Source organism: Otolemur garnettii, unplaced genomic scaffold (assembly GCF_000181295.1).
Source record: "Otolemur garnettii isolate 467f Iridium unplaced genomic scaffold, OtoGar3 scaffold00083, whole genome shotgun sequence".
In the NCBI taxonomy this organism is placed as follows: Eukaryota; Metazoa; Chordata; class Mammalia; order Primates; family Galagidae; genus Otolemur; species Otolemur garnettii.
This window is the reverse complement of record NW_003852478.1, coordinates 5,527,211-5,541,485: the sequence shown is the minus strand read 5'-3', so window position 1 is coordinate 5,541,485 and position 14,275 is coordinate 5,527,211. Positions and strand designations below refer to the sequence as shown.

The window sequence follows — 14,275 nt, the reverse complement described above, 5'->3', positions numbered from 1 at the left end:
TAATCAAAACATCCAGAACGCTGTGTCTGGAATGGTCTAGATGTCAAGACTAAAGAGGTATGACAATCACCTGACATGCTTATACCCAGATTAAAAATCAAATAGCTATCGAGGCTATTATTGGTACAAGGAGTAGAGATTTTAACCTGGGCTGCATATTATGTAAAAGTATTCTATCACTCTTCCTAAGCTTCTTGACTGTGGTAACTCTGTGGTTACAGGAGAATGTTCTCATTCTCAAATATCAAGTGTGAAGTGTCATAATCTAATTTACTCTTAAATCATTTAGGAAAAAAGCCTCTCTAGAGAATGAGAAGTACACACCCCCAAGCCCCCAAAGCAGGGCAGAAGGGACAGAATGTGAGCAACTGAAAACTGAAAGTGAAAGGTAAAAGGGCATTCGTTACATTATTCTTGCATTTTTTTCTGTAGCTTTGAAAATTTTTAATAGAAAAAGTTGGGAAAACAATGAGAAAGTCAGAGGAGAAAAGAAGAATTTTACAAATCAGTTCTGAAACCAAACACAAATACTTTTTTATTTATGGGATATCATTTTACATCGATTCCATTAATACCTAAAACCAGTTTGCTATACTCGAGTTAGGTGGCAGAAGAGTATTTCAGTTACGCTGGGAGTCACAGGACTTGCACACGTGTGTGGATGTGATGCAAATACTGACGACACGAAGCTTCACAGTCACAGGGTAGCTGCTGTTCAGGAATAGTAACCCCTCCCCCCATAGAAATCATTTTATGAAAAAAAGCAACCCACATTTTGGTCTCATTTACAGACACCCAACGTTTTAGTTGGTCAATGAATTCTATACATTTATTATACAACATATGAAAGAATAAAGGATAAGGCTTACAGAGGTATTTCAGCAGTTGTAAGAATAAAAACCAAGGGCACAAACTAACTTTTAAAGCTTTCTGTAGAAACTTCAAAAGCACTGTGAAAATAGAGACTGAGAGGCAAAATAAATCTGTTAAGCCAGAATCTAGAGCTTTGTCTAGTCAGATTTATAAAAACGTAATTCAGAGTTCATGCTTCAAAAGAGGTGCATGTAATATTACAGGGGACGCTTGTGGCAAATCAAATAATGAAATTTCTGACCAACTGAAGCAGTAAACATCTATAACTTCTATTCCATTATGACAGGATATTGTCATGTGGAGTTCAAAACACAATAGAGAGAAGGGGTGTAGACTCAGGTAATAAAGAAAAACCAGGGAAGGCATCCCTAATTTACTTAACATTAGCCAGTAACTTAGGGAAATTTTAAGAAAATGTGTTTTATTACTCCGTTCAGCCCTTTTTAGCCCCTTACAAATAACTACATTAACTCAAGAAAACCAAGGGCAAACAATCTGCTGTCAGTAGTCACAGAGGTTTATTTTTCAAAGTAGTTTAAGGATTATTTTGAGTTTTCTAAATATACAAGATCATCCCTTTGGAATTCCATGAACTAGTTTTGACTTGAGTGTTTCTCCCATGTTCACTGTGGATGAAATATAACATCTCCCCTGGGTAACAGGCCTAACTGTGCCAAGTGTTTGAAAATTTTTTAGATTCTAACATAACATTTAAAATAATTTTGTGTATGATTTACATTTACTTTACATACAATGGCAGTTAATCAAATATAAAACCACTGCCTTTACAGTCTAATTGTTTAACTTTAATGGGGGTACCTTTGAAAATGAATCAATTTTCCATAGATCTGAGCCGGCCGATGGCCAATCAGCACTGCAATACACAGGCATCCAGCACATGGGTCTTAATAGCTGTTGCTTGCCGTCAACACTTTCCACTCTTCTCAGATATTAATTTATGCAAACTGGTATTAATTTATAAGGTTAAAGTGAGTCTATAAACAAGGAATGGTTAAGTATTCTTAATCTCTACAGAGTTTTTGAAACTTCTGGTTTATTTCACAGCAAACCAAATCTTTCTATTTGGTAGAAAAAGAAAGTAGTTGCGTTCTACCATATCATGATTTTGTATATGCACACGCACTGTATATACATACAAAATTTCTGTCTTTGGTGGTTTAGTTAGGGAAAAAAAATATGAAAATCTGAACACTGTTTGCAAAGAAACTGTAAAACAGTGGTCAAGAGTGGCACTGTCTGTGTGCTTTAGTCATTTAACGCCATTGAAAGGTTCACATGTCATCTGAAAGACTTCTTGGTCAGATTTCCAAATAATCCAAACTTCTTCCAAGCATCACATGCTCAATCATGGATCTTGCCGACAACTACAGCACTTACTTGTTCAAATGCACCATTAGCTTTTTACTTGGTCAAATCATTAGACTGTTGTGTTTTCACAGAACTTCAGGAACACAATTATTGTCATTTAATAGCACCAGGTAGTTGGGGTAAAAACCTGCTGTATCTACATTTCCTCAAGAAAGGAAAAAAAAAGACATAAAATACAAACCAAAAAATACCATCCTGTTTACTCTTGTTTCCTCATCCACATAAATAATGGCTATCCCCCTTCTGTACAAATGACTTAGGGAATGACAAGTGGCCCCTCCCGGACAGGTCTTAGCACGTTCTGGGTCATCTCAATGCTGGTGGTTTCGTGTCCACTGCCTGCAATGGACGTGTTGCCAGGAAAAGCCTAGCATGAAAGAAAAAACAAGGAAAGCAAAACAGGGCAAACAGAACACCTCTCATTTACGGTATGGTTCTTTTCCCAAAAAACCCAGAAGATTAGATACCATAAAAGCTGAACTAAAAATTCCAGCCACAACTCAAAGTGCTCCGCAGATACAGACTAGACTGCCAGCGGGGTTTCCATGGAGGAGGCAAACCCCATTTTGTGCTGAGCGGCACGGAAGGTACCCGCACACCGGACACTGGCTGGAAGAATGCGAAAGGGAAGAAAGGAAAAGAAAAGCCATTAAAGAACACAAGACTTTAGACTCCATTTTTAAAAAAGGTGCAATTTGAATTTGCTCATTTGTACCTATATTCAAGCTACTATAAACATTAAAAAACAAAAAAACTATACTTTGCATGGTGGAAATGATCTGCGGCATGTTACACGTCTACGTGTTCAAATAATTCTAACTCCCATCATTTAGAAATGCTAATATTGTTAAGTAAAGCAAATTATATTTGGCATATGCCTCAGAAAAGTTAAGACTCCCACCTCCTTCCAAAAGTTGGCCTCAAACATCAAGGTTAATTCTGGCATGACAGCTCATAGCCAGGGTTGTTTTGTCTTGTTTGCTGAAATGCTACATTTGAGACCAAATAAACGATGAATGGTTGATTTGAAAAGAGGGACTAGAAAGATGCCACAAAATTATTTTTACAATACATTTTTGCAGAAATAATCTCTAGGTGAAGCTTTTTCTTTTTATACACATATACAAAATTTAAACAGCAATATACACATAATCACAGTGAGGACGTTGGCAAATTCACCAATCTGTAGTGTAAATACAAACTGCAAAGCAGTCTTCCAAGAGAACAATGCCACGCGGCGGCTGGCCTGGTCAACAGCAAACACCACAGCGTCCCTGGGAGGGGAGACAGTGCAAGAAAAGCAGCATGCGCTTGGATACGAACAGCAATTTATGGCTAATGGCGACACAACTGTGGGAACAGTGACTCTCGCTGCTGGGCACACAGTCCTAGGACATCTGTCTGTCTTTATACCACTCCACAAACTCGTCCAACAAAACTGGCCCTGGAGAGAGGGAGAGAGAAAACACGTGGGTCTGAGGCTTTTCCCAGGGAGGACACGTAGGGACGGACACGGAGGGAGAGTAATGTACAGATGTACACGGATGGATGGGGGAGTAATGTACAGACATCAGAGGATGGGGGAGAAGAGCGCCAGTACTTACACGCTCCATCTTCGTCGTAGTTGCTGAGGTCAAGGTTAATTGTTCTGCTAAACTCTAGGACATTGCACCACTGGTCTTTATTAATAACTTTATATTTTGATTGCTGATGGAGGGAAAAGTAATATGAATTACTGACAATTGAAATGAACACGTGGGACGGTTTCAATTGCTGCGCGAGTCAACTGAGTACAGTTCACGCCAGGTTAACACTTCCATCGGAGCTGTGCTGAGCACCGTCCAGAGGAAAGTGAGGGAGAGCAAGAACAGAACTTAAGATGACAATTTTCATCACAGCTCAACACGAGATGGCAAGCACATCAAAGAAACATGATTTTACATTCCCAGTAGTGAAGCTTCTAGACTGCAAAAGCCCTATTACATAAAATGGGGATAACACCCAAGAGGTAATTTCCATAAATTACGCCTAGTACCTCATTCAGTGCTTGGCACAAAGTAAGTGCTAACTGAGGAACACTCCCGTCACGAACCCCCGATACCCTCGGGACTGCCCACGGCCAAACTGTGCAGGTGGTCACTCCATGAGACCACTAAGCGCTGCAGATGGGCTCAAACCTAGACGCTCTTATCAGTGAAGAAAACTACTGCTCTAATAATTCAAAACTTGAATCCAGTCATAAAACAAATAATAGCTGTGAAGTAGTTTTTCTACTCCTCTTAGATAAGAACTATGCCATATGTATATTTGAAAACACAGCATCCTTATATAAAGATTTAAAGATAAAACCCAGAATCAACAATTGTTCAATCCTTACCACCAAAATCAGGAACATAGTAAAACAATACAAGTACATAAAAAGCAAAGAGTTGGGCCAATGGTTTTGAGGATGCAAACACAAGAAAAGTCAAAATGAAAGGATTATTATCTCCTTTTAAAAGAAAAATGCAAACTAATAAAAGAGTGGAAACAAAACAAACTGAGTTTTACTTTCTAAGCCGTGAAAAGCAAAGATCAGGCTGAAACTCTTGATGATGTGCCTGGAATTGTGCAGAGTCAAATTTCCTCCCAGCCAAGACTTTCAAGGATGAAACCTCTCTACAGTCAGGTGCATATCCTCCTAAGTTCTCTGACAACAGCAAATCATTTCTGTTTCTCTTCCAAATAGCGCTAACTTATCTGATGGGTGTCAGAGCAATCCGAACATACGTAGATTTGGATTCCAGATAAATACACACTTATGTTAACACTAGTTTTTGTAACTTTCTTGAGGAGCCTCAGTAACATTAAAAGAAATTTTTAATACTGTGTTTCCCCGAAAATAAGACACTGTCTTATATTTATTTTTTCTCAAGAAGACACACTAGGGCTTATTTTCAGGGGATGTCTTATTTTTATTAAGTATAATACAACAATCTACATTTACTCAAATACAGGGAAGTCATCTTCTGGAACACTGGGAAACTGACCTTGTTGGTGGGGCTGGTGCTAGTGATGTGTGAACCCCTTTCCCCTAGCCATTCGCAGGTGCGCAATAGGATGCCTGTGACCATAGTTACCACACCTGCGCACCAGCGCAAGTGCAAACGGCTCAGAGAAAAGAGCTGTGGCAGATAAAAGGTATTCCAGTCTTCCTTACCGCTCCCCACCAAAATGCATGGCATGGCTATGCAGATACACTGCATAGCCACGCCCATCACTAGGTCTTATTATTGGGGTAGGTCTTATTTTCGAGTAACACCCGAAAATAGCAAGTCCTAAGCAGTCCTCAAGGAATTAGGAGCTAATAGCAGTCCTCAAGGAATCAGTTAAATTTGTCCGGACCATCACATAAAGCTGTAAGAGATTATTTCATGAAGTGAGGTTGGAGTCAGAGTGAGGCCCGGGATTTTCTCAGAGACCCAACATCTTCATCCTTGCAAGGAAAAGGACATTTTTTAAAGAGGGCTTGGGGCAGGAGGGCAAGGAGGATGCATACATGACAATCAAAGAAACTCAACTTCACATTCCAGACCCTTCCAGGCCAAGCAGGAGGACATCTCAACATGACCAGCTCCTAAGAGCCAGTAGCTCAAACTTTCTGTACATCAACCCTTAAAGCAACAGCCAGCACTGAGGGATGGAAGTGCAGGACTGTCTCTGATGTAGATCTGAGAACCATTTAAACTGAAGGGGATACTGGCGGCTCGTCGAACACCTAGACTGATCTAAGGTCCTCAAGTTACTCGGAGGGGAAGAGGCAGTAAGAACAGATTACAAATGAATTTTAGTAAGAAGGCAGATGGCTGTTTTTTAGCCTTTGCTTAATAAAAGTGGGAATTCATGTAAAGTCCAAAGAAAGTAATTCTTGTTTTTCTATTGTTACAAAGAGCAGGACATCCAAACAAAAGTGAAGCTTTAACATGGGGAGGAGGAAGGAGAGGGCAGGGCAGGGCGGTGGATGGAACGTGGAATGTAAAACACACAGTAACTGAGGGCACAGGTGCGCTGAAGACGGTGACGCCGCCTGACAGCAACTGTGTCACCGCAATTCCTACAGGCAGAAAAGTACAACAAACAAGAAATTATATACAACGATTAAATAAAGTATATTTGGTAGTTCTAAGCAAGCAAACACGTATTTCATAAAACAACAATTTGGTACCTCTAAGAATTGGTGAAAAACTGGAAAAAGGGGCCAGATTTTTCCTAATAACAGTCCCAACATGCACTTGGCAGTGTTTATGTCTAGGCTGCGCTGGTCCTTTTCCTGTTTAACAAACAAAAACAAGGATGAGCCAGGTGCCCCCAGATAGTAAATTCCAGTAATCCACATGCGGTATTTTACTTTGACAAGATATTAGTAAACAGCTCATTTATCACACACTGTAAAAACCCTGAATTGAGACTGGGGGAGATCAAACACAACAGAAGCTTGAGCATTTCAGTATTATGTAAATTCATCGTGAGAAGATTCATGTCACTTGAATGATCCCCCTAATGCAAAACCAGTTAGTTAATGCAGTATCTACAATCATTTCACAGGATAAGTCTATAATAACTTGATTACTGGCTTGACATTTGGATAATTATCAAAATCATCGTTGACCCTAAAGCCTGTCACTTAACCAAATAACGTTGAAAGGGTTTAACTCCCATACTTAGAAATCAGGTTTCCTTAACAAAAATGACTTTTCCAACAATGTGACTTCATTGATGAATTGTTTCTTGTGTCTAGAGATGCTGGAATTAAGCTCAGCTCACAACAAATGCTGGGGCCCTGGAGATTCTCTCCAAATCAGAGGATACATTCACGTGTCCACTTGGGGGAAAGCAGGGGTCTATCCGTATAGTCCTTCTTACCTTGGGTTTCTGAGATGTGAATCTCCTAGCAGAAAGCTCCTAACTAGTAACCAAATGAAAGACAACATTTCATAAGGCAACCAGAAAAGAGAGAGCACATAAACCTCACGGGGGCACGGTGGGCTCACCGCACAGCACTGCAGTTAGAGACCACGACTCCTCACTCCCCCCTTCTCATGTTTCCATTCCAGAACTACACGTGGGCAGTTTCTACAGAAGGGACAGTGAGTGGACCTTACGCATCCCACACTAGCGTCTAGGTGGTATCTCAACTACAGTGGAAATGTGCAAAGGTACTTCTCTGTAAGACAGGAAAGTGCCCAGCTACACCAGTGGAGTGGCATCCAAACACTCACATAGAGATGATGCTGGGACCACCACTGTCAGCCACGTGTGGAGTCACACAGACCTCCCGATAAACTAAACTGTTGCCACGAGGGGACTCGTAACAGTGAGGGGCTCTTAGTACACAAAGAACTTCTAGCCATGACACTGAGTTGGGACTTAAACAATATACAGCAAGTGTGAGGGCCTCACCCAACGGTAGTGAGCAGGGCAGGTGGGGATACAGAGAGCAGCTGCTGGAGGGAGACGTGCCATGCCACAGGGCTTCGGTCTCAGGCAGGAAGCACAAGCACTGGTCGCTAAGGGACCAGGTCAGGTGGCTCCATGTCCCTCTTCTCTGTAAGAAGGTGTACAACTTAAGTCTGCTGATGGTCAGGGTGCCCCAATTCCATAGTCCTATACAAACAGGTGGAGGCTCCTTCCACAGCGTGCTCGGCCTGTGCTGTGGCTGTGCCGATGGTCCTGCTCAGGGCTGCAGTTCTCACTCCCACCGGAGAGCAGGACAGGAGCAGAGGCCCCAAGAGACTGCTGCCTTCTGCCACCCAAACCTACTGGCTGATTGAGTTTCGAGGGCTTATATGTCTGCTCTACAAAAGTGAATGAAAAACTTCCTTTTTTCCCTGTGACGAGGGTGTGGCAGATGGCAACAGCATACCATACCACGAAGCAACCCAAAAGAAAAACAAGTAAATTGCTGAGAAACACACGTGGCCCCACAGGACTGGGCCAAAGTCCATCCACTGAACAGCAGCTGACGCCGCACCGGCCACAACTCCAGCGCTCGGGAGAGTTTTCCCTTTGCAGATTTGTGATCATCCCAAACCCCAAATCTCTATCTTGCTGTGACATGTATGTGCCTTCCTCCACCACCTTCAGTGCCTACACCCCCATCACAATGGACATACACTACGGTGACAAAAAAGAAAAAAGATACAAAGGACCTGGACAGACTCTTTGCAACAATAGCGTCATCTGACAAACTGATGATCATGAAGGGTTTCAATGCGCATGTTTGGCAGTGATGCCAGAACACGGAGGAGGCATCAGACTCACAGGGCCGGGAAGCTGAACAGCACTCACTCACTCTGCTCTGCAAGGGTGCCAGGCGGCAGCTCCCAATCACTAACACCATCTTCTGCCTAGCAAACAAGAGAAAGATATTATGGATGCACTCACAGTCTGAACAGCAGCGTCTCACCGATACCCAACATTGCCTGGGTGGGCGTGCAGCTAAGTGCAAATGACCATGACTGGAAACACACAGAATTCCCGAAACAACACAGCCGAGACCCCACAGCAGACACCACTACACAGCAAACTGGAGGCGCGCCAGGGGCTCTCTGACAACATGGTCCTCATGGCCCTCTCTGCAAGGGGCTTCCCGTTAAAAGTGAACTGACTCTCCCAGGATGCTATCAGGTATCAGCATTATGGGCATGAAAAAAAAAAATCACCTTAACAAATTTAAGGAGTGCACTAAAGACATCCAAAAGCTCTTGACAAGAAATTAAAATACTATACTGTCCACACCAATCCTGTGATGCTCTGCTCATGTGGTACCAAGGAGCAGGGGCAGACCAATAGATTTCTGCTTCCCAAGGTCAGAATCTGAGCAGAGAGCACCCTGAGACAGCCCGCCAAGAGCCAGCCAGCACTCCCAGAAGGACCATCAAAGTTAAAGAAGACATGAAGACTTTCTGTCTACCCACCTCCTGACCCAAAATGTGTACGTATGTATTTCATATACTTGCATCTCCTAAGATAAGTTAAAAGTAATTTCTGTGTCATTTTTGAAATAGCAGGAAGTACGCAGGTTCTACATACCCAAGATGCACCAACCCCTCCCCATGTAACTATTCTCTGCCTTGTTCCCTTCTCTTCCCACATACAGATTAAAACCAGCAAGCATAGGATGACACCAGACGTTCAATAGTGACGCTGCAAAACCAAAGAACCCTACTCTGAATAGTCTAAAAAGCAATAAAATCTTATTAAGGTCTGAGACTTAGAGTTCCAATAGGAAAAAGAACAATTCTTTTGTTTATAAAATAGTGTTTTGATATAGGTCCTTCTGTAAGATGTTGTGACAATTCAGCATTTTTCCCGTAGGTGGCACAAATGACTTAAACAATAACTGAAACAAAACAAAGAGTTAACTGTAAATACGTAAATGTGGAAATATTGCAAAATGAATCTTTAAACAACTAGGTTTCCAAATGTGCTACATCAGAGGCCGTGTTTCAGGCGATCTATTTCCAACTTTCACCAGATTTTAATAGCTTGAGACTTTATGTGAAAAGAGGAACTTTCAATTACTGAATCTCCAATGGGAAAAATAAATGCACAAGATTTTCAGGAGAGACTAGTCAGAATCAAGGAATATATGTAAACAATCACCATTCCAAACATGAACGGTGAAAACCAAAGCCCTTGAGGGAAAACTCTGACCCCTGTCGGGCACTCTCCACGGAGACTGCAAGGGTCACAGCAAACAGAAAATGCTGCTGGACACGGCTGCCTGGGTAAACAAAAGGCAAAACAGAGGACTCTGAAGACTCCAGTCTCAATGCTGTGGCTCAGTTTATAAAAGTGAAATCACATCAGGTTAGCTTTTTACTGTGCTACTCCACCTCCAGGGACAGAAGAATTTGCAAGGCAGTTACTTAAGCTCAATTCTTGACACTTCCTTTAAAACAAAAAGAAAAAAATCTGCCAATGGGCACAACCTTTCCTTATTATTTTGTTTGGTACAATCAAATTCTATTACTGCAAGCACTATTCTCAGAAAATAAGTCATTATTTGAAACTTGACATTTGCAGACACCCTGAGTAAAGTCAGTGAAGAATTCAGCAAATACTTCTATTTCTATGGCTAACTGCTACTGGGAACTTACTCCAAGCTACAATCATTCTAAGTGCCTTATACTTAAACTCATCTAATACAAGAGCACTGCTAAGACAGGTACTATTATAATCTCCAATGTAAAATAAGGAAAATGAGGCACAGGGAGTCCAGTGATAATGAATGCAGCTGGGACTTACTAGGAAGGGACTGCAGGCCTGAGCTCTTCACTGTATACCAAGCTGCCTCTATTAGGAAATACACAAGCCAATAGCTTACAAACTGCAGAGCCAATCTGCGCAGCTCTATAATAACCAAAGAGGAATCTTAAAGGCAAAACTAACAAGATTCGGCCAGGTGTTGTAATCCTAGCACTCTGGGAGGCCAAGGCAGGAGGATCCCTCCAGCCCAGTAGTTTGAAGTTGCAAACTGTGAGCTGGGACAACATGACTGCAGTCTAGCTGGGTCCCTAGACTAAGTCTTGGAAAGAAAAAACAAAACTGCCTAACAAGATCTTCAGGGTGGTGAGCCTGCGCTTAGATGGCCACATCAGACGTATGCTCCTGCTCCTGCCCTCACTCAGGCCTCCCTTTCTGACGGCGGTGAGATAGGAGGACAGGGCAGAGAGGGAGTGAGGCTGTATGTGTGCATGCACATGGAGGTTTGGGAACTGTGTAGAGAGGGAAACTGGACATGTGTGTGCATCGGCCAACAAGTGAAAAAGTGACTCAAATGAAGAGGAAGTGAGTGCAAATGACTGCAATAGATTTAGGTTAACCCTCACGAGGGATTTTCTGATAGTTTGTTCAACACCAGCCCAGCAAATTTTTTCCAAATTCTATGACTGACATCCACAATCATTTCTAGTTTAGCTGATGTCTCATGAAGGAGATGCATTAGCTTTAATTTGTGTGACCACTTCCCCAAAACATGTCCTCAGAAAGTGTAAATAAAAACACCTGGTTATCTACTGCTGGCAAAGTGAGCAGCTCGTAGAGGGACTAATCAGTGGGTCTTGTAACAGTAACCTGTTACGGATTACATCCCAGTAAAAGGGATTCCTCCTAGGGTCTCCTGTCTCCCTAAGAACCTCCGTTCAATTTCTTTAATGTTTTATTTCAAGAAATGAAAAGCCAGGCCCCTGCACCCCCACTGAGAACGCCCCCTTTCCCCTGCTCACTCTCACCCTCACTTAGCAGCCCCCCTTCCTCTCCCCCTAAAGTAGCTTCTCCTCACCTCACTTCCTTCCTGACTCCATCTGGTTCACCTCCATCACCTGACCAGGGCTCCTCTTAAACGTCTCACTCCAAGTCTGGCCCTTTCTGCACCGAGGCAGGATGCAGATATGCTGGAAAAACTTCCCAGGGCTGCAAACCCACGGTCTCTGCCCTCAGGGTGCTGCCGGTCAGGGCCTCCCTCAAGCCCACACCCCCATCCTGTGAAGGGCAAGGCCCCTGTCCACAACTCAGTGGGCAGCCTGCCTGGCCACACAGAATGGGAAGAACCAAATGGACTGTGTTTACTGAACTTCTCATATCAAATACGGCTATAGGCAGCTTTCATCTCACTGTCCTCATCCAACCTCTTGTTTTCATTAGATCTTTTTTTAAAAAAGGAATCAAGGAGAAATGGCTATTTGATTTAAGAGAATCCATACAACTATATTTGTTTATATTGTATAATAAATTTACATTGGGGGGGAACCTACACATAAAAATACTGAAACAAAATTCCGATTGTATGAGAAAACTGATCATTTCCGCCTCTGAATTTCTATGCCACCGTCTTCCTCTGACAAGATCCCACCAGATGCCGGCAGCTGTGAGTCAGGGAAGGCAGGGGCTCTGGAGTGCAGAGAAGCGGACACCTGATCCATTCCCAAGAGAAAAATCAATACAGAGAGATTCCAAAATGGTTGTAAATATGATAGAAACAGAAGACAAGGCTGTTAGAGCAGCACCTACCACAGACATGTAAAGGAAATGTCTTCTCCACAGTCGGAGAAGAGAGAAGCGTGCCCCCCCCCCCGCCCTCCCTCCGGCTGCTCCATCATCTGCACACTGACAGAACCCTGCATTCCCTCTCAGCTCTCAAATCTCACAATTCTATGATATCCATAAACCTAAGAACCAGTTCAAGTCAAAGAAACATTAGGAGAAAAATCATACACCTTTCTAGCCTGACTACAAGGTTGGAAGGTGAGGAAAGAGACACCCACGTCCCGGGGCTGCTGTGTTGTTGGAGTGATGTTGGAGGAACATGTTATAATTTTTTGGTTTGATGCTATAGTTTCTTTCCCGGTCTGTGAATCTATAATTCAGAATGCTTACTATATTATCCACCATTGATACTTGTAATATAATATTTAGGATACTAAAAATTATTTATCAGAAAGCTTAAATTTCATTGAGAGTGTAATTTTTTAAAGGTTTACCATGTTACCCTCCAGGAGTCATTTTTCTATTAGAAAAAAATAAAGATTGTGGGCGAAAAAAGAAGGTCTGAATTCTGTTTTAGTCTTAAGCTGCACAAAAGGTAAGGAACGGTAGCTTTCACACGCTGAAAACAGGCAGCATAGGACGGCCAGCCTGCAGAAGAGCAAGTGAGGCGGCCCCCGGTGGCAGCAGCGCGCCCTGCGGTACCACCTGCATCCCCACAGCATAGAAAGGGGATGCAAACTAATCCAGCCACCTTGCAGAGGTGGAGAAGGCCAAGTGTGAGGGAACAAATGTAACTATAAATGGTGGGGCAAATGTTAGTGGGGTTGTACAGAGAGGTCCGGAGGTCTGCAGAGCCCCCGTCTTTGTCTGAGTACTTGTCTGCATGTATGTGAGAGGAAGTTATCAGAGTCAACAGACGGAGCCCACCAATCAGCACACACACATAAAGGGCTGGTAAGGTTTGCATCCCCCCAGCCAGCATGGCAAGTTCTCATAACATACAGGGCACTGGGTAAAATCCTCAAAAAGGACTCTGCCCTCCTTGTGGGGCAAAATCATTCCTAGAATAAAGGCTGCTCGGGGCCAGAGTTCCAAAAGGATCAAACTTCCCTAAATACCAGGAAAAAAAAAACTAAAATATTTAAAGGAATATAACAAAACCCATCAACTGACAATGTAAAATTCACAATATCCAGCTCCATCAAAAAAACTACTAGAAGGAGTGCAAAGATTCCAGACAACTGATCCATTCCCAAGAGAAAAATCAACACAGAGAGATTCCAAAATGGCTGAGAACATGACAGGAACAGAAGACAAGGCTGTTGAATCAACACTCCCGTGAACACACTCCAGACGCTCAGGGAGGTGGAGGAAACATCACGATGACAGAGACCAACTGGGGCTCACACGGGTCAGGACTAAGAGCAGAGCAGCCGCTGCAGAGGTAAAGATCAATGTTAGTAGACGTGGTAATAAAAATATTCGAAATGAAACAGGAGAAAAACTGAAAAATATTAATACACTGTTCAGTGGCTCATGGGGAGATATCCAGCAACCCTAAATGCGCTTAGTCTCATCAAGGGAACACAGAAAAAATATGTGAAAGGCAACAGCTGAAAGATTTCCTAATTTAATGTAAACTATAAACCCATAGATCAGAAAGCCCCAACCAGAATAAACATAAGGAAAATTAGGCCAAGGCACATCATAATCAAAACAGCAAAAAAGACATCATGTTCAAAGGAATGAGATACGAACACCAGTGGACTCAGAGCCACACAGGACACTGACAGTGGGGAGACGGTGCTGACTCACTGAGAGAACCAGTGTCAGCCACGAATTTCTCATCCAGAAGTATCTTCCCAAGTTGAAGGCAAAATAAAAGCGTAGGGAATTCATCACTAGCAGATCTGTGCTGTGAGAAATGGTTAAAAATGTTTTTCAAATATAAGGAAAATGATACCAGACAGAAATCTGGATCTAC

General features: G+C 42.6%; 1 protein-coding gene across 1 annotated transcript in view; it reads right to left on the bottom strand.

Annotated features, from left to right (window-relative positions):
* Nucleotides 1-509: 509 nt before the first annotated feature.
* Nucleotides 510-14,275, bottom strand: part of DCUN1D4 (defective in cullin neddylation 1 domain containing 4) — a 77,677-nt gene continuing 63,911 nt past the window's right edge. The window contains 3 exon segments of the mRNA XM_012808103.2: nucleotides 510-3,706; nucleotides 3,867-3,969; nucleotides 6,467-6,571. Of these exon segments, the coding sequence (XP_012663557.1) occupies nucleotides 3,651-3,706; nucleotides 3,867-3,969; nucleotides 6,467-6,571 (264 nt within the window). The 3' untranslated portion in view covers nucleotides 510-3,650.